The 23,344-nt window shown below is 42.4% G+C and overlaps 1 protein-coding gene and 1 long non-coding RNA gene across 9 annotated transcripts in view; one reads left to right on the top strand and one right to left on the bottom strand.

The window, feature by feature from the left end:
* The window catches only part of LOC125459247 (uncharacterized), a 104,171-nt gene extending 94,520 nt beyond the window's left edge, over positions 1-9,651 (top strand). For all 3 annotated transcript variants that reach the window (XR_009446827.1, XR_009446826.1, XR_007248990.2), the window contains exons 3-4: positions 3,826-3,946; positions 7,271-9,651. This is a non-coding gene — a long non-coding RNA (uncharacterized LOC125459247). The remainder of the gene's footprint in view (positions 1-3,825; positions 3,947-7,270) is intronic.
* The window catches only part of LOC125459246 (N-acetyl-beta-glucosaminyl-glycoprotein 4-beta-N-acetylgalactosaminyltransferase 1-like), a 660,984-nt gene that overhangs the window by 14,397 nt on the left and 623,243 nt on the right, over positions 1-23,344 (bottom strand). For 5 of the 6 annotated variants that reach the window (XM_048545435.2, XM_048545438.2, XM_048545436.2 and 2 more), the window contains 2 exons: positions 23,188-23,341; positions 10,780-10,852 (listed from right to left, as the gene is read on the bottom strand). In XM_048545435.2, coding sequence (XP_048401392.1) covers positions 10,780-10,852; positions 23,188-23,341 — 227 coding nt within the window. Of the gene's footprint in view, positions 1-10,779; positions 10,853-23,182; positions 23,342-23,344 lie in introns of all 6 variants that reach the window. The other variant, XR_009446825.1, reaches the window with a different exon arrangement.

Below are 23,344 nucleotides of genomic sequence, written 5' to 3'. Positions count from 1 at the left end.
CGACCTGGGATAGAGTCAGCAAATAGGGTTAAAGAGAATCCAAAGGGATTTTACAAATACATTAAGGACAAAAGAGTAACAAGGGAGAGAATGGGGCCTCTTAAAGATCAGCAAGGCTGCCTATGTGTGAAACTGCAGGAGATGAGGGAGACACTAAACGACTAGTTTGCACTTGTGTTTCCTGTGAAGAATGATATGGAAGATATAGAATGTGGGGATATAGATTGCAGCATCTTGAAAATGTCCATGTTACAGAGGTGGAGGTGCTGGATATCTTAAACACATAAAAGTTTGATAAATCCCTGGGACTTTATTAGGTGTATCCTAGAACTCTGTGGGAAGCTAGGGAAGTGATTTGCTGGGCCCCTTGCTGAGAGATTTGTATCATCAGTAACCACAGGTGAGGTGCGGGAAGACTGGAGATCAGCTAACATGATGCCACTGTTGAAGAAAAGTGTTAAAGAAAAGCCAGAGAGACATCGGTGGTGGACAAGTTGTTGGAGGGAATCCTGAGGGACAGGACTTGCATGTATTTAGAAAGGCAAAGACTGATGAGGGATGATTAACATGGTTCTGTGCGTGGGAAATTGTGTCTCACTAACTTGAACTTGAGTTTTTTGAATAAGTAATGAAGAAGACTGAGGGCAGAATGGTGGACATGATCTATATAGACTTCAGTAAGGTGTAAGACAAGGCTCCTCATGGTTAGCAAGGTTATATGACACAGAATACTGGGAGAACTGGCTCAAAGGTAGAATACAGAGTGTGGTGGTGGAGGGTTGCTTTTCAGACTGGAGGCCTGTGACTAACAGTGTGCCACTGGGATCGGTGCTGGCTCCACTGTTTTTTGTCATTTATATAGATGATTTTGATGTGAACATGAGGTATGGACATAGAACATAGAACATAACAGCACAGTACAGGCCCTTCGGCCCTCAATGTTGTGCCGACCTGTCAAACCGATCTCAAGCCCATCGAACCTACACTATTCCATGTACGTCCATATGCTTGTCCAATGACAACTTAAATGTACCTAAAGTTGGCAAATCTACTACCGTTGCAGGCAAAGCGTTCCATTCCCTTACTACTCTCTGAGTAAAGAAACTACCTCTGACATCTGTCTTATATCTTTCACCCCTCAATTTAAAGCTATGCCCCCTCGTGCTCGCCGTCACCATCCGAGGAAAAAAGCTCTCCCTATCCACCCTATCTAACCCTCTGATTATTTTATATGTTTCAATTAAGTCACCTCTCAACCTTCTTCTCTCTCATGAAAACAGCCTCAAGTCCCTCAGCCTTTCCTCGTAAGACCTTCCCCCCATACCAGGCAACATCCTAGTAAATCTCCTCTGCACCCTTTCCAAAGCTTCCACATCCTTCTTATAATGCGGTGACCAGAACTGTACACAATACTCCAACTGCAGCCACACCAGAGTTTTGTACAGCTGCAGCATAACCTCTTGGTTCCGGAACTCGATCCCTCTATTAATACTGTATGCCTTCTTGGTATGGTTAGTATGTTTGCAGATAACACCAAAATTGGAGGTGTCATGGACAGCAAAGAAGGCTACCTCAGAGTACAACAGGATCTTGATCTGATGGGCCAATGGGTGGCAGATGGATTTTAATTTTTTTTAAAAATGTGAGGCACTGCATTTTGGAAAGGCAAATTCATGGTAACTCAATGATAAGGTCCTGGACGGAGTTTCTGAAAAAGGGACCTGAGTGCAGGTTTATAGTTTTTTGAAAGTGGCATTGCAGGTTGACAGGATAGTGAGGAAAGTGTTTGATATGCTTGCATTTATTGGTCAGTGCATTGAATATAGGAGTTGGGAGGTCATGTTGTAGCTGTACAGGACATTGGTTAGAACACTTTTGGAATACCATGTGCAAATCTGGTCTCCCTGCTACAGGAAAGATGTTGTGAATCATGAAAGGGTTCAGAAACTATTTACAAGGATGTTGCCAGGGCTGGAGGGTTTGAGGTAAAGGGAGAGGTTGAACAGGCTGGGGTTATTTTCCCTGGAGTGTTGGAGGCTGAGGGGTGACCTTATAGAGGTTTATAAAATCATGATGAGCATGGATAGGGTGAACAGAAAAGGTATTTTCTCCAGAGTGGGTGAGTCCAAAACTACAGGGCATTGGTTTAAGGTGAGAGGGGCAAGATACAACAGGGACCGAAGGAGCAGCTTTTTCACGCAGAGGGAGGCACATGGACTGAATGAGCTGCCAGAGGAGGTGGTTGTGGCTGGTGCAATTACATCATTTGAAAAGCATCTGGATGGGTATATGAATAGGAAGTATTTAGAGGGATATGGGCCAATTGCTGGCAAATGGCACTAGATTTATCTTGACTATCTGGTCAGCGTAAACAAGTTGGAACGAAGGGCCTGTTTCCATGCAGTACATCTCTCTGTCAACTTCACTTCTCCAAAATTCTGGTGGTCTTTGCCTTTGCCCACAGAAAAAAAAGTTTCTGTTTTAAAATTGTCATCATTGTTTTTCAAATCTTATCTCTGTAATCTGTTCTACTGCTAGCCCTCCAAGTTGTCCCTGCATCTTTCACAAGTCTTGTGGTGTCTTCTTCCAAGATGGCGGCTCTGTCCATTTTTTTTCTTCTCTCTCTTTTTGCAGTTTGTTTTCTTTTCAACTCCTATCCTTGGGCAGCATTGACGATGTTCAGGGCGAAAGTCTCGGCATCACGTGGATCCGGAATCCTAGCCCTCCTGGCCTTGCACAGAAGCGTAGTACAGTTTGGGTTGGAGGGACTGTTGTTCTGAACTCTTATTTCTCTCTTATTGCTGGACTTTTTCCTTTCTTTGTTCTTTCTTTTCCCCTCCCTAAGAATTTGTACTTAAGAATCTGCACCTTGGTACCTAAGATGGCACTGTATGTGGTGACTTGTAAACTTTTCACCGTAATTATGTGAGTACATGTGACAGTAAAGCTGATTCTATCCTGTCGCACATCTCCAGTCTTGATCAATCTGTCACTAGTTGACGATAGGTTAAGCATGAAGATATGATGTTTAGTTGAGTGACTTTATGAGTAACATAAAAAACTATTGCATATACCCTATGCAATAACAAAGAAGCGGTTCAGGCAGTTAAAACCTCAGCATTTCAAGGTCACCATTTCCTTTTTGTCTGATTTTTGTTCATCAGCAACCTTACTACATTTCAACAATGGTCAGTGATGTTTCAATGTGGGTCTGGCTGACCTACTAAAACATCTTTACTCGTTCGCAGCTATAGGAGGAATGGGCTAATGTAAGAGCTTGTATTTGTGTAGGAAGCTCAGGATAAAATACATTACAATTCACAAAGCACTTTTGAAATACAGTTGCTGTTTAACACTGTATTCAGAAATGCACCACTGCAATGTGGTAATGCTGAAATAATCTGCTGTAATGATGTTGCTCGAGAGTTAACCATTCAAAGATTCTCCTGCTCTGCAAGTAGCGCTGCATCTTTTACAGCTACTCCAGAGGACAAAATTCCGTTTGTACCTGCTTGGATTATGTGTTCAAGGACTAGACTGGGATTAAACCCAAACCTTTTGACTCAGAACTAACAAATGAGTCATAACTCAAACAGAAGCAAACTAAGATGTTTGCTCCTGCCCGGGTTGCACACACAGAAGCCTCCTCTCTCTGCTGTGTGAGACAGACTGGAAGTGGAATGTGCTTGTGGGGTTACAGCTAAAACGTGAGTGCTCCGTACCTGTTACGGAAAACATTTTTCTGTTCAGCTGATGTGATGGTGTGCTAAGGTGAACAAATTTGTGCTATGCTTGCATGATGGCTTTCTTCTGTCTTTTTTATAGGACGTGGGCATTTACCAGCATGGTCAGCATCTGTTGCCTACCCTCTGCATCCATCGGTTTAGGTATATCAAGAGTGCTGCAGGAAAGGGAGCACCAGGATCTTGTTCCTTCAGAAGAAAAGGTGATATATTTCTCAGCAAGTGCTTGTTCCCACACATCTGCTGTTTTAGTCCTTCTAGGTGGTAGATGTTGCAAGTTTAGGATATAGTCTTGAATCGGTCATGGTGAGCTGCAGCAGTGTATCTTGTAGATGTTGCAGGTTACTGCATCGCTGGTGGAGGGAGTGAATGTTTGTGGATGTTGTGCTAGTCAAGAGGGTTACTTTTTATCCTGGATGATGCTGACCCTCTTGAGCGTTGTTGAAGTTGCACTCGTCCAGGAAAGTGAGGATTGTTCTGCGACACTCCTGACTTGTGCTTTGTGGATGGCAGACAAGCACTGGGGAGTGAGTGCTGCAGAATTTGCTGTCCCTCATGCACTTGTAACCACTGTATTTATATTGGCTAGTACAGTTCAGTTCCAGGTCAAGAGCATCTCCTAGGATGTCAACGGCAAGGGACTCAGTGGTACGAATGCCAAGAAATGTCAAAGGGCAATGGTTAGATTCTTCCCTCGTTGGAGAGAGTCAGTACCTGGCACTGTGTGGTTTGAAAGGTACTTGCCATTTAACAGCTTGTGCCTGAATATTATCTAGGTCTTGCTGAACATCTTTTATTCATTCATGGGATGAGGGTGTTGCTGACTAGAGAGCAGTTCAGAGTCAACCACATTGCTGTGGGTCTGGAGTCACATGTAAATCAGACCCGAATAAGGATGGCAGTTTCCTTCCCTTGAGGACATCAGTGAACCAGATGGGTTTTACCACCCATTGGAAATGGATTCATGGTCAGCAGTGGATCTGTAATCCAAATTCTATCATCTGCCCTGGCAGAATTTGAATCTGGGTCCACATAACATCAGCTGGGTCTCTGGATTAACAGTCCACTGATTAATACCATGAGGCCATTGCCTCCCCTTGAGGAATGAATATGGACTCTGACTGCTTTTACTTCTGAGCAGTTGTGAATGGTGGTGGACATATGGATTCATCAGCGATTACCAGGGTGAGGCTGAAGATAAGCACCCGCATTTGGGGGGGGGGGGGGGGGGGGGGGGGCGGTGGAGAGTCTTAAACATGAAACAGTCCTGTTTTTGAGAATCCGATAGGAGCTTCTGTGGGATGCACCACATAATGTCATCCAACTGGAGTGTTTCTGCTCAGATAACTTTACGTAACTGGTCAATGACTGACCGACTTTCAGCAAGGTGAGAGTGGAAAGGGCTTGCGTCTCAATTACAGATACTAATCTTAGGCTTTGAACACAAGCGCAACATCAGTTAGTTGCCAGAAACAGCAGCAAATGAAGCAGCGATGTGCCTGGGGGAGGTAGTGGAAGCAGATACAAAAGTGGCTTTTCAAGGGTATCGTGACAAATACATGACTAGGATGGGAATCAAGGGATACGGTCCCCAGGAGAGTAGGGGGTTTCAGTTGTGACAGGTAGCACGTCAGTGCAGGCTTGGAAAGCCAAAGGGCCTGTTCCTGTGCTGTAATTTATGTTGTCCTTTGTACCTCGTGATGGTGTTGATCAATGCCTGAGATGTAGTTGGTGGATAGTGATGTTGTGCATAAATCAGTAAAAGGGAGACACAGTCGATGTAATACATTTAAATTTTCAAAGGCCTTCGATAAAGACACAAAACTGTAGGATCATGGTTTAAGGTCAGAATGTGTTGAATCAGCGCATGAATCATACAGACGACAAGGTTAAATCATGGGTTGTGCAGATTCACAAAAACGATTAAGTCGGGGCTTTGCAGACACAAAAAAATTTCCGTGCTCAGAACCATTGTTCACCATTCACACAAAATTATTTGGATTTGGCAACCTGGAGCATCATTCAAAATCTGCAGATAGCATGAAACTGAGAGAGAGAGAGAGAGAGAAGTTAATACTGAGGAAGTCAGAGTCAGCAGGAATTTAAAGAAAGGAAATAATGTTTGATAAAGTTACTGGAATGTTTCATAGATGGTGGGCATGGACTGGTTGGCCTGAAGGGTCTGTTTCCGTGCTTTATGATTCCATGACTCAATGTAATTTATGAGGAGGAGCCAGCGGATATGGTTGACTTAAACTTCCAGAATGCATTTGCTAAAGTCCAACATAAGAGATTAGCATGTAAATTATATGGGATTGTACTAACATGGATAGAGAACTGGTTGACAGAGAACAAAGAGTAGGAGTAACTGAATCAGTTTCAGAGTGGCAGGCAGTAACTCGTGGGGTACTGCAGGGATCGGTGTTATGTATTAATGATTTAGATGAAGGAATTAAATGCAATATCTGCAAACTTGCAGATGACACAAAGCTGGGTGGTAGGGTGAGCTGAGAGGCGGATGCAGAGATACTTTGGTGCGTTTTGGAGGCTGAGTCAGCGAGTGAGCAAGTGCATGAGGGATGAAATATAATGTGGATAAATGTAAGCACTTCAGCAAAAATAGGAAGGTGGAGTATGGGAATGGTGATGGATTGGCAAAGAGGCAAATGTAATAAGACCTGGGTGTCCTATAACATAGATGCTGAAAGTAAACATGTGGGTGCACTGAAGAAGGCAAATGGTATGTTGGCCCTCACAGTGAGAGGGTTCACGTACAGGACTGGGAATGTCATATTGTAATTTCACAGAGATTTGCCTGGAGCACTGTGTGCAGTTTGGGTTTCCTTATCTGAGTGGGGCTATGTTCTGGCTGTGGACTGAGTGCAACAAAGATTTACCAGACTGGGTTCCTAGAATGCAGGACTCACATATGAGGAGAGAATGGATCAGTTAGGAGTATATTTACTGAATTTTAGAAGAATGAGGGAAATCTCATAGAGACTGACTAATAACATTCTGACAGGCCTGGGCAGGGGAAATGGAGGAAGGATTTTCCAATGACTGGAGAGCCCAGAACCAGGGGTCACAGTTTAATGACACTAGGTAGGCCATTTAGGATTGAGATTAGGAGTAATTTCTTCACCCACACAAGTCTGAGGGTGATATCCTTTGGTCAGAAGGATGAGGAGGCTACATCTCCTTTAAAAGTAAAGGTCTACCTAATTGGCCAATTAATTGGCTGCTCACCTCCTCTTGGTTAACATTCCCAGGGCTGAGAATGTCCTGTGGCTGGAGAACAACATTGGGCTTCACTACAGACCCCTTCTGCCACGATTTTACAAAGTTTGTCATCTCCTGCCATCCTTACCTGGTCTGGCCTACGTGTGACTCCACACCCACAGCAATGTGGTTGACTCTCAACTGCCCTCTGGGCAATTAGGGATGGGCAATAAATGCTGCCTGGCCAGCGATGCCTTCATCCTGTGAATGAACTAAAAAATATCTCTCTCTCTCTCTCCCTCTCCTAGCTGGATCTTCCGCACCCTCTGGAGAAGTGTGACGGTGGAAGATGGAAAGGAAAACATGAAGGGGAGGCCGGAAGAGTGCTGAAATAGCAAGAAAGCAAGAACTCAGAAAGGAAGCACAAATACAAAAAAGCAAGAGGTGTGATTGTCAAGAACGCATGCCATATATTGAAGAAATACTAGTAAGTGATGTGCAAAATACAGGGAAAACTGACAAACACAAGCACAGACAGACCACCATCTTTGAACACTTCTCCATTATTCATTGATGAACAGTGGAAATTTTCAGCCATTCAAGACATACACCGAGTGCTAGTAATACATCTAACATGAGGAAAAGAGAGAGACTTGCATTTAATTGAATGTTTGATCTGGTTAATTCTTTGTTTAAAGCTACCTTTTTTGATAATCTTAAGTATTTCTATATGAATTGGATGAAACTGATTGAATAACTCAGGTCACAACTTTGGCAGTACCGACATGATGGGCTGAACGGCATCTTCTGAACTGTAGGATTCTATGAACTCGCAGTTGTAGCTAACCATATATTCTGCTTCCAGCATGTTTCTGATGGACTGCACATGGAAGTTCTGGTTTCGTCCTTGGCTCATCAGTTTTTGCAGCTCTTAAAGCAACACAGTTCTCAGTGATAACTTAACAAGTCAGATTACTAAGTGTGAAATGTATAAACAAGAATTTCAAATATTTTAAGAGTCTGCATTATGTACTGGTGGTTTGACAATTCCTTCAGAACCTGTGATATCTTAACATTTCAGAGGTTTAGACTTCACACTTGGGTGTCTGAAATCTGTAGATGTTTTGGAATCTTGCATGTTGTTAGCAGTTTGACTGCTGCTGTCTTGGGTTTCTGTATCCTCATTATCTAAGCTTCTCTCTGTGAATGCTTTACGCAGAGCGGGAGTATTGTACAGCTCCTCGTTTCTCCACAATGTTGCTGTATTAGATGTTGTGACTTTGTAGGATTTTGAAAATGTCTATGGGTAGCATGTGTAAAGATGTAGCTCTCTGACCTCCCATCCTGTGCATAGGAGGGAGGATGTTGCTGGGACTGGAGGGTTTGAGTAATAAGGAAAGGCTGGGAGGCTTTTCATTGGAGCATGGAAGATTGAGGGGTGACCTTACAGAGATTTATAAAATCATGAGGGGCGTAGATAGGATGAATAGCAAAACGTGAGGGAGTTCAAAACTAAGGGACATATTTTTAGGTGGGAGGAGAAAGACTTTAAAAAGGGACCTGAAGGGCAACAAAGGCTGGTTCATAGGTGGAATGAACAGCAAGAGGAAGTGATAGATACAGGTACAGTTACAATGGAAGGATATGGGTCAAACGCAGGCAAGTGGGAATTGGTTAAGTTTGGGAAACTTGGTTGGTATGGACGAGTTGAACTGAAGGGTGTGTTTCCATGCTGTGTGACTCTATGAATTACAGCGAGGAATTCTGATGCCGAACACAATATACAAATAACTGAATGAGCAGACTGGAAATTTCCACACCAGCTCCTCACTGGAAAAGGACAGCACTTAGTCAAGGCAGTGATTCACTCATAGTCATGGCTCAGGGCTGAGAATGTAAGGAGAAAATCACCTTAAATGGGCACACCCTTGACGTGAAGGAGCACGTGAAGCATACAGCACTCTCAGCACATGAATGGCACACACAAATGATACAATGGTGGTTTACGATATTTTGTATACACTGCAGTGACTATAATGAGTTCAGCCAGGTAGACTGCAAAGAATATGAGTTCCCTGATTAGGATGTTAACTTGGTTCAAATTCGGCTGACAGACATAAAAAGGAACGTCAGTGGTTTGGTTTGCTCAGAGCTGGATCAATGCCACATACTATGTATGTATAAATAAAGGGTGACTTAGTAATGGGATACCACCCTCTGTGAAGTTATTTCACACACAAGCTAAAAAAAGCAAGTAGTTCCCAAAGGAGAACAAAATGTGGTAACCAGCCTTGATTTCCATATTCTGCTTGTCTGTTCTGAATAAAACTCTTTCCATCACTTTCCAACTCTCCCTTCAGCATGCAAAAAGTTTTTAACCACTATCCCTCCCATGCTTCCTGGATCAGCCCTTCAAATTATAGATTCCCACCTTCCTTCCCTGGCTGCTTTTCTAATCTCGGATTCTCTCAGTGGAGAGGCTGGAGCAATAAGCAAGGGAGAGGTGAATCTGAACTGTTCAGATCTGAAGACTCGAAGCATGCTTTCTCTCCACAAATGCTGCCAGACCTGTGGAGTTTTTCCAGCAATTTCCATTTTTGTTTCAGATGTCCAGCATCCACAGTTCTGAGCCTTTTTTTTAAGGGGTGTATCTGCAATTGGAGGAGCAGTGAGCAGGGGAGAGACAGAACAAGATTGGAGGGGCAGCTCCTCACAACCGCTATCTCGCCCATGCTGTCTGCTCATCCAATCAAACTCTGCATTCGTCCTCTCCACGAGATGTGCAGCTGCATTTGTTCGGAGCACGAAGGAGTGACGTTGTAAGATGGTGATTTTTCTTGAAACTTTGGTCCCCATTTTTGTCTTGTTTGTGAACCACTTGAGAATATTTTCAGATTGTTTTTGCCCGTCACCACTGTTTATTTTAAACTGCTGGTGGCCTATTAATGGCTCAGTTAGCTTGCTATTCCCCAAAGCTCTCCTACTGCCCCCCGTTGAAACTCCACCAAAAATATCACTAGTTTATCTTAATGGGTAACCACTAGCCTTACCAGAAAACCCAGTTTGATGCCACAACAATAAGGATCAATGAAGTAAATAGAGGAAAGCTGACATTTCGGGTTTGGACCCTTCAATGTCAGCGTTCCTGCTCCTCTGATGCTGCCTGGCCCGCTGTGTTCATCCAGCTCCACACCTTGTTATCTCAGACTCCAACATCGGCAGTTCTTACTATCTCTCAACGAAGTAAATTCTAGGACTACCCATCCCATCCTTCCTTAGTTACCATTATTTCCTCCAAACTAACTGTCTCTTAAATACACCTGATATTTTGCCTGCAGAACACACAGAGGAGCACTTCAGCGATAACTCAGTCTGGAGATGTCATTGGCAGCTGTCCTAAAGTCACAGTTAAACAGATTGGTAACTTGTACCTTCTGACATGCTTTCCTGCTTAGGTTCACTTCTGTTTGATTTCATCTCCTGTTGGAATTATAAGGCTTTTTCCCCATGAGGAATTACTGCATTGTGCACACTTATAGGAAATTTTGGGTAAATCATATTTTTGACAAACATGTGACATATACATGTAAGCTGAAGGTGAAACCAGCCTACATCTGCAACAATGTTTTCGACATCTATTATAAACCACATTTTGTCAACGGGGCAAGAAATGCCCACAAGCAACAAGGTGTTTCCATTGTCCAGCGTGTTTTCGTTGAAGACTAGGGTGCCTGGTCGAAGTGATGACGCTGCCATGGTGAAATGTAACGCATGTTATTTCATGGAATCTTGTTCTTTGTTAAATGAGCGCACTCACCTCGATAGTGTCTGCTCCTGCCTGAAGCCCAGCCGAGCGCTCAAAACTCCCTGTTCGTTTCAAATACTGATACCTGAAAAGTAGTTCAGAAACAAAGATTTAGTAGGTTATTTATATTAAGGGATCCTCCTCACTTGAAACCCCTCTGTCAAGTGTCCTGCCTGTCAATTTTATAGACTGACAGGTTTAATTTTGCTGGAATCTCAGGGTAAACCTGATAAACTGAAGAAAATAACTGGTGTCAGAACAAATGGGTTAATCTTACTTTTTTTTCGGTGGTGCATCAGTTTCTCACTGTGTGGCCTCAAGAGATACCATATATTGTTGTACCAAACTGTCTTCATTAACTACCTGCCCCATCCCTCTCACCTAAACTTTCAAAGGCTGTTATGCCTCATGCACTGCATGGTTCCTGACTTTTGACCAAAAACATGGAAACAGTTGGGGCTCTGGAAGTCTTCATGAACAGGATGGTGCAAATAAAGGGCATTTTTTTTTCCTCTTTCTCCACCAACCCCCCCCCCCCCCCCCCCCCCCCCCCCACCAAACCAGCGACAAAGGCCACGGCACTACACCATACCAACCTTGTCTGGGATTGCCATCCATGTAAGGGCAATCTCTGCTGTCTGGAGGGATGCACAGCGTCGCAGGAACAAGGTCAATGGCACTCTCCCCTCTGCTCGTGCAAGTGCCGCCATCATTCTGATACCTCACCCCTCTCTCTCTCTCTCCACCTCCCCCTTAAGGCTTATGCTCTCTATTACCTGCAACATCTTTCCTCACTCCCTCTCATGCGCCCAGCCCCTGGCAGCACCAGTGCTGCATGTCCGCTGTACTGCCCACACACTTACTCGGGATACTTCCTCACCTACATAAACAGATGTAGCTGTACCAACCACATTCACTGCTCTTACTACCTGCATTTATCACATTGGCATCTCATGATGACTACTGTCTAATAGCTGGCTTCTCACAGCATGGGGATAGCATCCTGACTCTGGCTGACTGACCATGTCCACACCCCTGGAATGGTGTCAGAGGCTACCTTTGACTTACTGTGCTGGCACCCCAACTGGTAGCTCTCCCACTTGACCTGACTGAGGCCTGTTGATGATCGTGACAAGCTCCCTGGCTTTGTGTCTGTGCTAACCACCACAGTAATGTGAGCCTGTTGTCTCTGGCAAATCTCAAAAGGCCAATGCAAGGCAGGGTTGCGTTGACCATCCATGTAGGCTCACCCGAGTGCTGTAAAAGCAATCAAGGGACCCAGAGATGCAGCCTGGTCCAGCCCATGAGTGCATATCCTTGCTGCAGCTTGGCAATAGGGAATGCTTTATTAATCTTTACTTTGGCAGATAAAGCCTCTCTCTATTTGCTGAACTGAATTAAGTTTTTCACAGAAAGAAACAGAGCCCCGTACACTCCCTTACAAAGTGATTGCACTGTCAACCAGAGTATGTAACAATTAGATTCCAGACCTAAGCTTTGGTTTGTAAAATGTTAAATCATGAACTGTTCACAGATTCTCCAAATAATGATGGAGTTAGTTGTATTCTTCCGGTTACCATACCTAGACTGTCAGACAGGGACACTGATTCAGTGTTCTGCTTGTGTGCAGCAGAACACCACAAGTTACATTGAAAGGGAGGGCTGAGCAGCATAAATGGAGTAACATTGACAAGGGGCTGACAAACCAGCTGGAAGCCCACAGTGGGTGACAAGCTAGTAACCTGCTAGCTGGAGTGACACTCTTTGATTCAATGATTACACTGCATTTGTAGACAGGAGTAGGAAACCCTGTTATCTGGCTTTGTTACTTCTAGTGTGAGGCTTGGAAACTGTCAAGAGTTATTAAAGTGTACTCATGCATGTTTAGACAACTGTAGAAAGAGATATAAACACAAAGAAGCAAAGTGACAATCGTCACCTCTTTTATATCGATGTTCTGGAACTGAATTTCAGACAGAACTATCTGTCTTCATCATGCTGCAGCACCAAGCCACGCTTTTCCAATGCCATGCTAACTTGAGTAACATTAGCTCCAACCCTCCTGCATCACTTCAGTTTCTTATACATATTGTTGACTAAGATTCAGGCCTAAACCAAGTCTCTCCTAATTCCTCTTTGAATGGTCTTTCATGCTAGAAATTCAGGTGAGATCCAGGTTAAGGCCCAATGATTAGCGGTAATCTAAGCTACATTTTAGCCTTCACGATATTAGGTGCATTGAACTTAAAAGCAGTTCAGCTGGATTTGTTCCATTTTCTACTGTCCAGTTTAAATTCCTTAAGCTAAATATTATACACTAAAACACACGCGGCACAAGTTACGTATTTGTAGCAACTTTTCCAGATCATTTTTGTTTATATACTTTGTCACAAGGTATCAAAAAGAAATGTTCAAAAGTTAGCTCTCAAGTTAGCTTAAATATCTAGAGACAATTGTGTCAACAAAGCAAAACTACCAAGACATTAGTTGTTATTAGGGCAGTCTGAGTCAGAGAGGCTTTCCAAGGATAGATATTTAAAAGTAAAGAACTGGTGACCCACACTGTTCCTTGGTTAGAATAATTACTTTATAGAACATAGAACATAGAACATAACAGCACAGAACAGGTCCTTCGGCCCTCGATGTTGTGCTGACCTGTCATACCAATCTGAAGCCCATCTAACCTACACTATTCCATGTACGTCCATATGCTTATCCAATGACGACTTAAATGTACCTAAAGTTGGCGAATCTACTACCGTTACAGGCAAAGCGTTCCATTCCCTTACTACTCTCTGAGTAAAGAAACTACCTCTGAAATCTGTCCTATATCTTTCACCCTTCAATTTAAACCTATGCCCCGTTGTGCTCGCCGTCACCATCCTAGGAAAAAGGCTCTCCCTATCCACCCTATCTAACCCTCTGATTATTTTATATGTTTCAATTAAGTCACCTCTCAACCTTCTTCTCTCTAATGAAAACAGCCTCAAGTCCCTCAGCCTGTCCTCGTAAGACCTTCCCTCCATAACCAGGCAACATCCTAGTAAATCTCCTCTGCACCCTTTCCAAAGCTTCCACATCCTTCTTATAATGCGGTGACCAGAACTGTACACGATACACCAAGTGCGGCCGCACCAGAGTTTTGTACAGCTGCAGCATAACCTCTTGGTTCCGGAACTCGATCCCTCTATTAATAAAAGCTAAAACACTGTATGCCTTCTTAACAGCCCTGTCAACCTGGGTGGCAACTTTCAAGGAACTGTGTACATGGATACTGAGATCTCTGCTCATCTACACTACTAAGAATCTTCCCATTAGCCCAGTAATTTGCCTTCTGGTTACTCCTACCAAAGGGCATCACCTCACACTTGTCTGCATTAAACTCCATTTGCCACCTCTCAGCCCAGCTCTGCAGCTTATCTATCTCACTCTGCAACCTGCAGCATCCTTCATCACTATCCACAACTCCACCGACCTTAGTGTCGTCTGCAAATTTACTAACCCATCCTTCTACGCCCTCATCTAGGTCATTTATGAAAATGACAAACAGCAGTGGACCCAACACCGACCCTTGCGGTACACCACGAGTAACTGGTCTCCAGGATGAACATTTCCCATCAACTACCACCCTCTGTCTTCTTTCAGCAAGCCAATTTCCGATTCAAACTGCTATATCTCCCACAATCCCATTCCTCCGCATTTTGTACAATAGCCTACTGTGGGGAACCGTATCGAACGCCTTGCTGAAATCCATATACACCACATCAACTGGTTTACTCTCATTATCTGTTCAGTAAAGTTATTAGTTATTACTGCTAATTTGTGTCTTGGTGAAATTTATAGAATCATTTCATTTGGCATTTCATTTCATCTCTGGAATACTAATGCTTACTTTCATATCATTGATTCTGACATTATAGTCATAATAAGAATACGGTTGAACAAACCAGATCTAACAAAGTTCTGACATGTGCAGCATTTTCATATTTGGGATTGTAACAAGGCAGATTTCAGCCTAACAACAGAGCCGAGGACAACTTTAACAATATCATACGTCCTGCTACAATGTGTTTACCAAGCACTGGTACAACTCAACATTCTCCATGATGGGACTTCCAAAAGCTATCTCTCCTTTTTCATCTGTAAATAATCACTTGGGAACTTGTGGGACATAATTTGTTCCACAAAATGTGCTCTTCATTTAGGCACAGAATAAATAACCATTTATCCCTGTTTAATTTAGCTGTAACCTCAAGGGTACAGTTTTTAATTTCCATCAAAATGAATAGTTCTGGAACAAGTTCTTCACACAGAAGGTACATACAGTTCATATGCTAATTTAGGTACATGCACAGCAACATGCAGTATATGGGGTCCTTTACAAGTCAATGGAAATGTTTTTCTGATTTGAGAGAATGAAGTGGTGCATTTCTGCCTCAATGTTAGCACTTTGATTTGATGTCGCAACATATGGCACCATATGTTTGAATGTTCAATTTATTACATGATTAATTCCCAATTGCAAAAGGCAACTGATAAAAGCCAGGCAATTACACATATCCTCTCCTAGGAATCAAACTTTCTGAACTCTAATTCCCAGCATCTTTCCGTACACTGACAAACCTATAGAAGCCCACTTGGTTCAATTTAACGCATCGTCTTTACACCTTCTGACTTTAAAGCTCAATGGCTTTTCCCGGCTTGGTCAATGTAAACAAATAACGCAGCGGATGAAAAAGATGGGATCTCCCTGGCCAGAAGAACGATGCACAAAATCAGGAGGCCCTGACAAAGGGAAAGAGGGATAACATTGGAAAAGGAAGACACATCTATTCCTTTCTCTCCCCTCTGGAAAGTAGATTGGGTATGGACTTGATTCTGCTGCTGTCCATGGTTGAATCGGCTGCAGTCATTCACGGTTCAGGTTGAGACTGTAGGATGAAACTTCAGCGAGGTATTGGGATGGGCAGCTGGCACTTGGGGACACAGGAGTGTCACAGGCTGAGGAGTGACCTGATACAAGTTCATAAAATCATGGGGAGTACGGATAGCATGAATAGCCAAGGTCTTTCCCCCAGGGTGGGGAAGTTCAAAATTAGAGGGAAAAGGTTTAAGGTGAGAGGGGAAAGATTTAAAAGGACCTAAGAGTTAACATTTTCCTGCAGAGGGTGGTGCGTGTATAGAATGAGTTGCCAGCTGAGGCTGGTACAATTACAATAAGGGTATGTGAATAGAAAGGATTTAGAGGCCAAATGCTGGCAAATGGAACTCAGCCAGATGGGGGTATCTGGACGGCACAGTCAAGTTGGACTAAAGGACCCGTTTCCCTGCTGTACAACTGATTCTAGAAGAGAAAACTAGTAGAGAAGACCAAAGATATGAAAAGAAATAGCTAACGACATAATGAATGTATTGATACAGCAAATTCATAAATTACTTTAACATCATCCGTGTCCCTTTTCCAACTTTATATTTGTCACTCTTGATACTCCCAATTATGCAACAAATTGATGTCCCCGTCACAGGCATGACTTTTATGGTGTATTCAAACGGTGTGTGTAAATGATAACTAAAAATAAGGGCACTGATCAGAAAAGACAGAAGCATAGAAACCCTTCAGTGCAGGAAGAGGCCACTGGTCTATAGAGTCTGCACTGAACCAGACACAGGCAAAACACGCAAATTCCACACAGTCAGTATTCCAAGGCTGGAACTGAACCCAGGTCCCTGGTGCTACGAGGCAGCAGAGTTAACTACTATGCCAGCCCTTACGGGTTATAGTTAATCTGGGCTTGAAAGCTGTGATGGCAAGTAGAATGTCTTTATACAGTTTTTTCTGGCACCATATTGCAAAGACGCTCATGTAAGCAAACTCTGACAGCTTTACACAACACAAAATCAATTTCAGGTCCACCACAAATGATCGTTGCTGAATGTACGGACATGGCAGAGTAATTTGCCTGCTATGTAAATTGTCATTTCCATTTTAAATCACAGTTAAGATCACAAAGGCTGACAATAGCTAATGATTAAGGTGACAGAAATCATTCACATTGGTGGCTCAATAATACACAATCAAATCAAACTCATTATCTTTGGTGTTACTGCTGGGGAGAAAATTGAATAGCATTGATGGACTTCTAATCGTCCAGGCTTTAGTAACAACCATGCAGGAATGGCTGTGCAGCGCAAACCTATAAACGCTCAAATATATCCCACTGAGGGCTGAAACTGATGAGCAAAACATATACCACATTTGAGAAGGCCAAAGCTGAATGAAGGAGATCATTACAATGTCAAATTCAGTCAGTAAGAGGAAAAGCGACAAGAGCAGATTAATGCAACCCAAAATACCTCACAATGACATAATCAGATAAAAAAAAGGCTATTGTAAGTTCATGAAAAGATAGCTGTCCGTAAGCCTAATTTTAGAAAAAGTAGAATTGAATTTGGTAAACTAAAAAGTAATCTGTTAAGAGCTACATTTCATTGCTGGTGCTTGATCAATGGAATGCCCTTTGGCTATTCCTCTGTGCAGTTAAATACATTCTGGTTATTGTACCCCCTGCATCAGGGACACGTGTCCAAAGATTGCGCCTCTTATATTAAAAAACTTATAATAACTATATTCCCAAAACAGCTTCTTCAATGACTGTGTCACCATTGTATTTATGCACTCAAGATATTGCATTGTTTCCTTATTGACCAATGTCATTTATTAAACGTTTGACATAATGCACATATTTCTTTTCCGTAGCAATATCATGTAACAATTTTTCAGTGATGTAAACATTTACTATGGGGAAATCCCGTGTCAACATTTTTTGGTCCAGTTTGCATATTATTGTGTTTTTAAATCCAATTTTTTTATTTTTGTTTCTTGTCAGTTTTCAGTCGTTTTGTAACTCAGTGAATTCTTTATTTTAGAGCCCTTCGAACTCACACAGAGCTATCTGATCTTATGTTGGATTTTAAATTCTGCCCTCCTTCCAGCCTCATTGTTTTTATTTCCATTCCAAGATGACAGTCATAGAATCCCTACAGTGTGGAAACAGGCTATTCGGCCCATCAATAAACATTTTGCCAGACCCACCCCCTACCCAATTCCCATCACCTGACATTTCCCCATGGCCAATAACCTGCACATCTTTGGAGTGTGGGAGAAAACCAGAATACCCAGTGGAAACGCCGCAGATGCGGGCAGAATGTGCAAACTCCACACTGACAGTCACCCAAGGTTGGAATTGAACCCAGGTCCCAGGCACTGCGAGGCAGCAGTTCGAATCTCTGAGCTACCGTGCTGCCAAGTCAGCTGGATTAATGATCAATCTCCCTGTCTAATTCTGAGCAAAAGAATGAGGTCACTTCCTTCTTACCCTGCGATGGGCACCAATTTTGGATTGCATATTTTCATTCATAGTGGCCAGGCCTCTAGGTTGAGAGTTTTGGTATCACATCTCACTACGTTGCGATGTAATACCCACAGCTTTTCAAACATCTCTTTACTTTCTGATACTTGTAGACTAAATCACCACTGAACAATTCTCAAGTATTTTTCATGATTGTAGGGTGCAAATAACTTTTTGTGCCAAAAATGAACATCTGTTTTCAGTTCAACATCTCCTTTGGTGTGCAATGAAATTCAACACAAGGGACCATGCATTTAAAGTGACTCTACTAAAGCAAGATTTGAACAAATAAAACAACTTACTCATAAGAAGTCTGTTTAATATTACAGAAGCATGGCCAAAATAGTAGATATGTAAAGAGATGTGGGAAAAACCTGATCTAATATCTGTGCTTCAATGGAGGAGAGGGAGGCTGAGAGGTGAAGTAGTTTCGGGAGGATATTTTGCAGCTTGTGTTCCTTCCAGTGGAATGACAGTGAGAGGAATGACAAGCAGACAAGGGCTGAAAGAGCAACAAGTTTGAGCAGAAACATTTTGTACACAAAAAAAAACAAATGGTATATATATCATGGATGCATGCTTGCAGGGTGGCACAGGTCCAGCTTGAGGACACACACATCCTTTCCGTCATTGTTCACGTACTCGCATTTGTCTAAACCTGTACCAGATCTTACTTTTCTCCACCCAGGTGCTCACTGATTCACTTTGCCTTCCAGTCTTCCAATTTAAAATTCACATCTTCATGTTCAAGTCACCCCATAGGCTTATTCTGCACTTTGCCTTTAAAAATCTTCTCTTTCAGACAGCGGTCAATGTTTAGATTTCTCTAGCCCAAAGGCCATGGAAGCTCAGTCATTAAGTAAGCTCAGTACAGAGATTGATAGATTTCTGGTTATTAATGAAATCAAGGGAGATGTGACAGTGCGGTAACATGACATTGAGATGGATAATTAGACCATGATCTCTGGAGTAAAAGCTCAGTGATTTGAACGGCTTACTGCTGTTCCCATGTTCCTTTGTACAAGGATGCTACATTTAACAAATTCTTGAGTCCCAAAATCCTCTCCTCTTCAAGCCCCAAATCGCCCTGGGATTTTCCCCCAAATCTCTGTCAAACAATGACAGAAAGAATGCGTGTGTTCCCAAGCCGAACCTGTGCCTGAGGACCTCTGTTCTCCGTGAAACTCTTTGATCACTTAGATAAGTACGTGAATGGAAAAAGGTCTGGAGGGGTATAGGCCAGGAGCAGGGCAAGTGGGACTAGATTAGTTTGGGATTATGGTTGGAATGGACTAGTTGGATTGAAGGGTCTGTTCCCATGCTGTATGAGTCTATGAAGATATGACCAAGCTGTTAGTTATCCCTTCTAAATTTTTCCTTTTTGATTCCAGCTCAATATTCATTTCATTATATTCATATGAAAGATCTTGGAACGTTTTTCTATGTTAACAGTCTTATATAAATGCTTGTATTTATTGTTATTTGAGGCTCAGGATCTCCCGAGTGTGTAATATGTAACCAAATCATAAACTAGGTTTACACATGATCATGCAAAGAGAATGTATTCTTCTTGAGAGAGAATTCTGTGTGATGTTCTTTCTGTGAATAAACCAGGTTGGGTCAACACAACAAGGCCTAGTTAGCTGTATCTCACTGGTTGTTCTATTTATTGCATTCCTCTCCCATCTTACAAAGCTTAAGCACTTGAATGCATTTCACATGAAGGATTTAGGACTAATTGTGCTGATGACACCTTCAATTACTCTGCTTGTTGGTGCAAATAGGGATAATTTTACAAAATTGTATCAGTACAGAACGCAGAGAGCCATTCCTCTGCAAAACTTCGCTGGTAATGAGCACATTTTAGGAAATCCAAAGCAATTCGTCATTTTTTAGAAGTCCCACCCTGCAGTGATATTATTAAAATTAGCCCTAACGTACCAAACAAGGAAACTGCATACTGGCTTTGGATACAGGCATTGAGAGATTTAACTTTGTTAGGGGAACTGTGCTTGGAATAGTTGATGGAGCTGTTCTTGGAAAATTAAGATACTCGGAATGTGCTGAGTTTGCTGCCCATTTAAATGAGCTTGATTAAACTCTAGGAATGCTGAACATTTAAGTTTTCTTTAGTCAATTTGCTTCCACTAGTGGAGACTTCAAGTGTGAGCAGGTACGGATGCAAGATCAAGAAGTTTAAACAGAGAGCAGCAGAGAGTTGATCGAGACAGAAATTAGGTTGACATTTAAGATTATATTCGATAGGTAGCTGGAGTGAGAATGGGAGTCTGTAAGTGGAGCTATTTCTTCATGTGGAGACGAAGGGCTGACACAGTATGGCTTGTCTGAATGACATGTTGCAACTTCTTTGTACTAATAAGTGTCAAGTATATTTCACCAAACTTTTAGCTATCATAGTTCCATTCATTAAAACAGTCATGCAGTTTCAATGTATGTAAGGTATAATGTAATGTTACAGTACCACTTAACTTCCAACCATTATCACTTAGAAGAGTGATGATGGATGGATCATCACCTTCAGATTTCCCTCCAAGTCATTATCCTGATGTGGATATATATTGTCATTCCTTCATGTCTGGGGGATCAAAATCCTAGAAACCTCTATTTAAAAACTACAGGTGCATCTTCATACCAGGACAGCAGTGGTTCAAAAATTTGGCAATTATTTTGAGTTTCAAGAACACTGGCCCTTGCATTAGCTCTATTGCAACTTCCCAGCATTCATTCAAACTTCAAGGATGAATTTCAGACGTTATTCTGGTAGCCTAAGAATCTAAGGTAAGCCTGCCTGAATTGTCAGAAGCTTGCAGTTCACACGCAGCACAGCAAAGTTGTATTGTGGAGTGTTTTGACCATCTGAATACCAAACAAAATCAGTCATTGCCAGGCTCATGGCAGTGACTGGATTGAAAGAAGAGTCTTGGGGATGCTGAAGATTTTCCTGGAGAGTATAATCAGTAATGTGGTCAGAAGGATACTGCTTTTTTGTTCATGTTTGACCGTGCCTCCTGCTGCCAAGTTGTTTCTTCAAATGGCACCTATTTACTTATTATGTATGATGATCTTGTAGTATACCTCCCTGTTCTAAGCTACTCTAGATCCAACCTTCTAGAGTCTGTGGCACAGTCTGTCATCACTTCCTCATAGCACACCTCAGAGGCTTACCTGAATATTCCTTAAACCTTTACTGTACAACTGCTATCAATGAAGCAGAAGATAACAGTCTGTATGAATTGCTGGTCTAACAACTTGATCCTATTAACAAACTTCAAATAAAGGCTGGTATAAGATGGGCACTGGAACTGCTGTCAACTGTCTTTGATGATGGAGAAAGTACTGGAGTCATCTGAGGGTCTCTTGCTGCAGCATGAATTAGTTTCCTTTGGTCAAGAATAAGGAGATTTTTCCAAAAGGTAACCCTGCCAGTTTGAAACCCTTTGACCCTGCGGATGCAAGATTCTGTGAAATGAATCATGAATAGAACTTGCGTTTTTAACTTGCCATTTCAAGTTAGCTCAGTCAGATCTGCTGAACATCACAAGTCTCAAGAAATAAGTTCAAATTTGTGTTTTAAAATTCATGGTGTGCTACTGAAGCAAGTTTAAGGGCTGTGTTACTTCGCTAGTGACATCAGGCTGCAACAGTTCGACAGTTTATTGTTAAGGTTAGTTTGTGATGGTTTTCACAAGTTTAGGTAGAGGACCAGCCATAATGACACTGAATGGCAGAGTAAGCTCAAAGAGCAAAATGCCTACTTCTGCTCCTATTTCTTAAGGTTTTAAATCCACTCCAAAAGTAAAAGGTAATTATCTTGAATTTTTAGAATAAAATTGTAGTCTCAATGGTAAAGGTTTAATGAGTTGCTTCACAATTTATGTCCTTCCTTCAAACTTTTGTTGAGCCCACCAACGGTACACAATCTCACAATTGCCACCCTAGTTATTTTGAGTCAGCCAAGAGAGAGCCTATTTTTCAAGTCATGGTAGCAGTTAAAGTGATGAAATCAATGACCATAGAAAAAAACAACATGCATCTCGACCAACCTAGGAATGCCTTGCACTGGTCACATTGCCATTGCTTGTACCAACATGCATTTCACTGTTCACCGCCTTGTTTATCAACAAAATTAGGAAGGATAACAGTCAAAGCCCAGTTTAATTCATAGAGGCCAATCACTGATGACTTGAGTAAATAGGGCTAAAACTTATTCTACCTTGGGTGCATGATTATCTCACAAAGTATCAGGCATTCCACTTTAAGAGGTTCAGAGATAGTAGGAACTTTGATGCTGGAGGATCTGAGATAACAAGGTGTAGAGCTGGATGAACACAGCAGGCCAAGCAGCATGAGAGGAGCAGGAAAGCTCACATGATGGGTCTGGGCCATGCTTCAGAAAATTTCACTCGGGTCCAGACCCGAAATGTCAGTTTTCCTGCTCCTCTGATGCCGCTTGGCCTGCTGTATTCATCCAGCTCTACACCTTGTTATCCCATTTTTAAGAGGTGATGCGTTTTTAGTTTGTGCAAGGACAGAAACTGCTTCTATCAAATGCATCAGAGATAATGGGAACTGCAGATGCTGGAGAATCCAAGACAACAAAATGTGAGGCTGGATGAACACAGCAGGCCAAGCAGCATCTCAGGAGCACAAAAGCTGACGTTTCAGGCCTAGACCCTTCATCAGAGAGGGGGATGGGGTGAGGGTTCTGGAATAAATAGGGAGACTCTCCCTATTTATTCCAGAACCCTCACCCCATCCCCCTCTCTGATGAAGGGTCTAGGCCCGAAACGTCAGCTTTTGTGCTCCTGAGATGCAGCTTGGCCTGCTGTGTTCATCCAGCCTCACATTTTGTTGTCTATCAAATGCATCGGCTGGCTAATTCTCCAGGCTATCATTAACGATGCATGGTTCCTTTTTCTCATTCAAGAAAGTAAATACATAACAAACAAGCAAGACAGTCCCAGTCAAATTTACCAATATCTTACCGTACCGAGGCAGTTTGCTGTTCTTCAAGGTCTGTTCCACATCCATGTCACTACTGTCAAAGTCAATGATGATAATGTTGAAGCTTTCATCCTTTGTTGCCTTGTAGAGGTCTTCCATATCCATAATGAACTGCTGCACCCACCGGGCCTGGTTCTTTACTG

Source organism: Stegostoma tigrinum, chromosome 17, assembly GCF_030684315.1.
Source record: "Stegostoma tigrinum isolate sSteTig4 chromosome 17, sSteTig4.hap1, whole genome shotgun sequence".
In the NCBI taxonomy this organism is placed as follows: Eukaryota; Metazoa; Chordata; class Chondrichthyes; order Orectolobiformes; family Stegostomatidae; genus Stegostoma; species Stegostoma tigrinum.
This window is presented reverse-complemented; position numbering and strand designations above follow the sequence as displayed.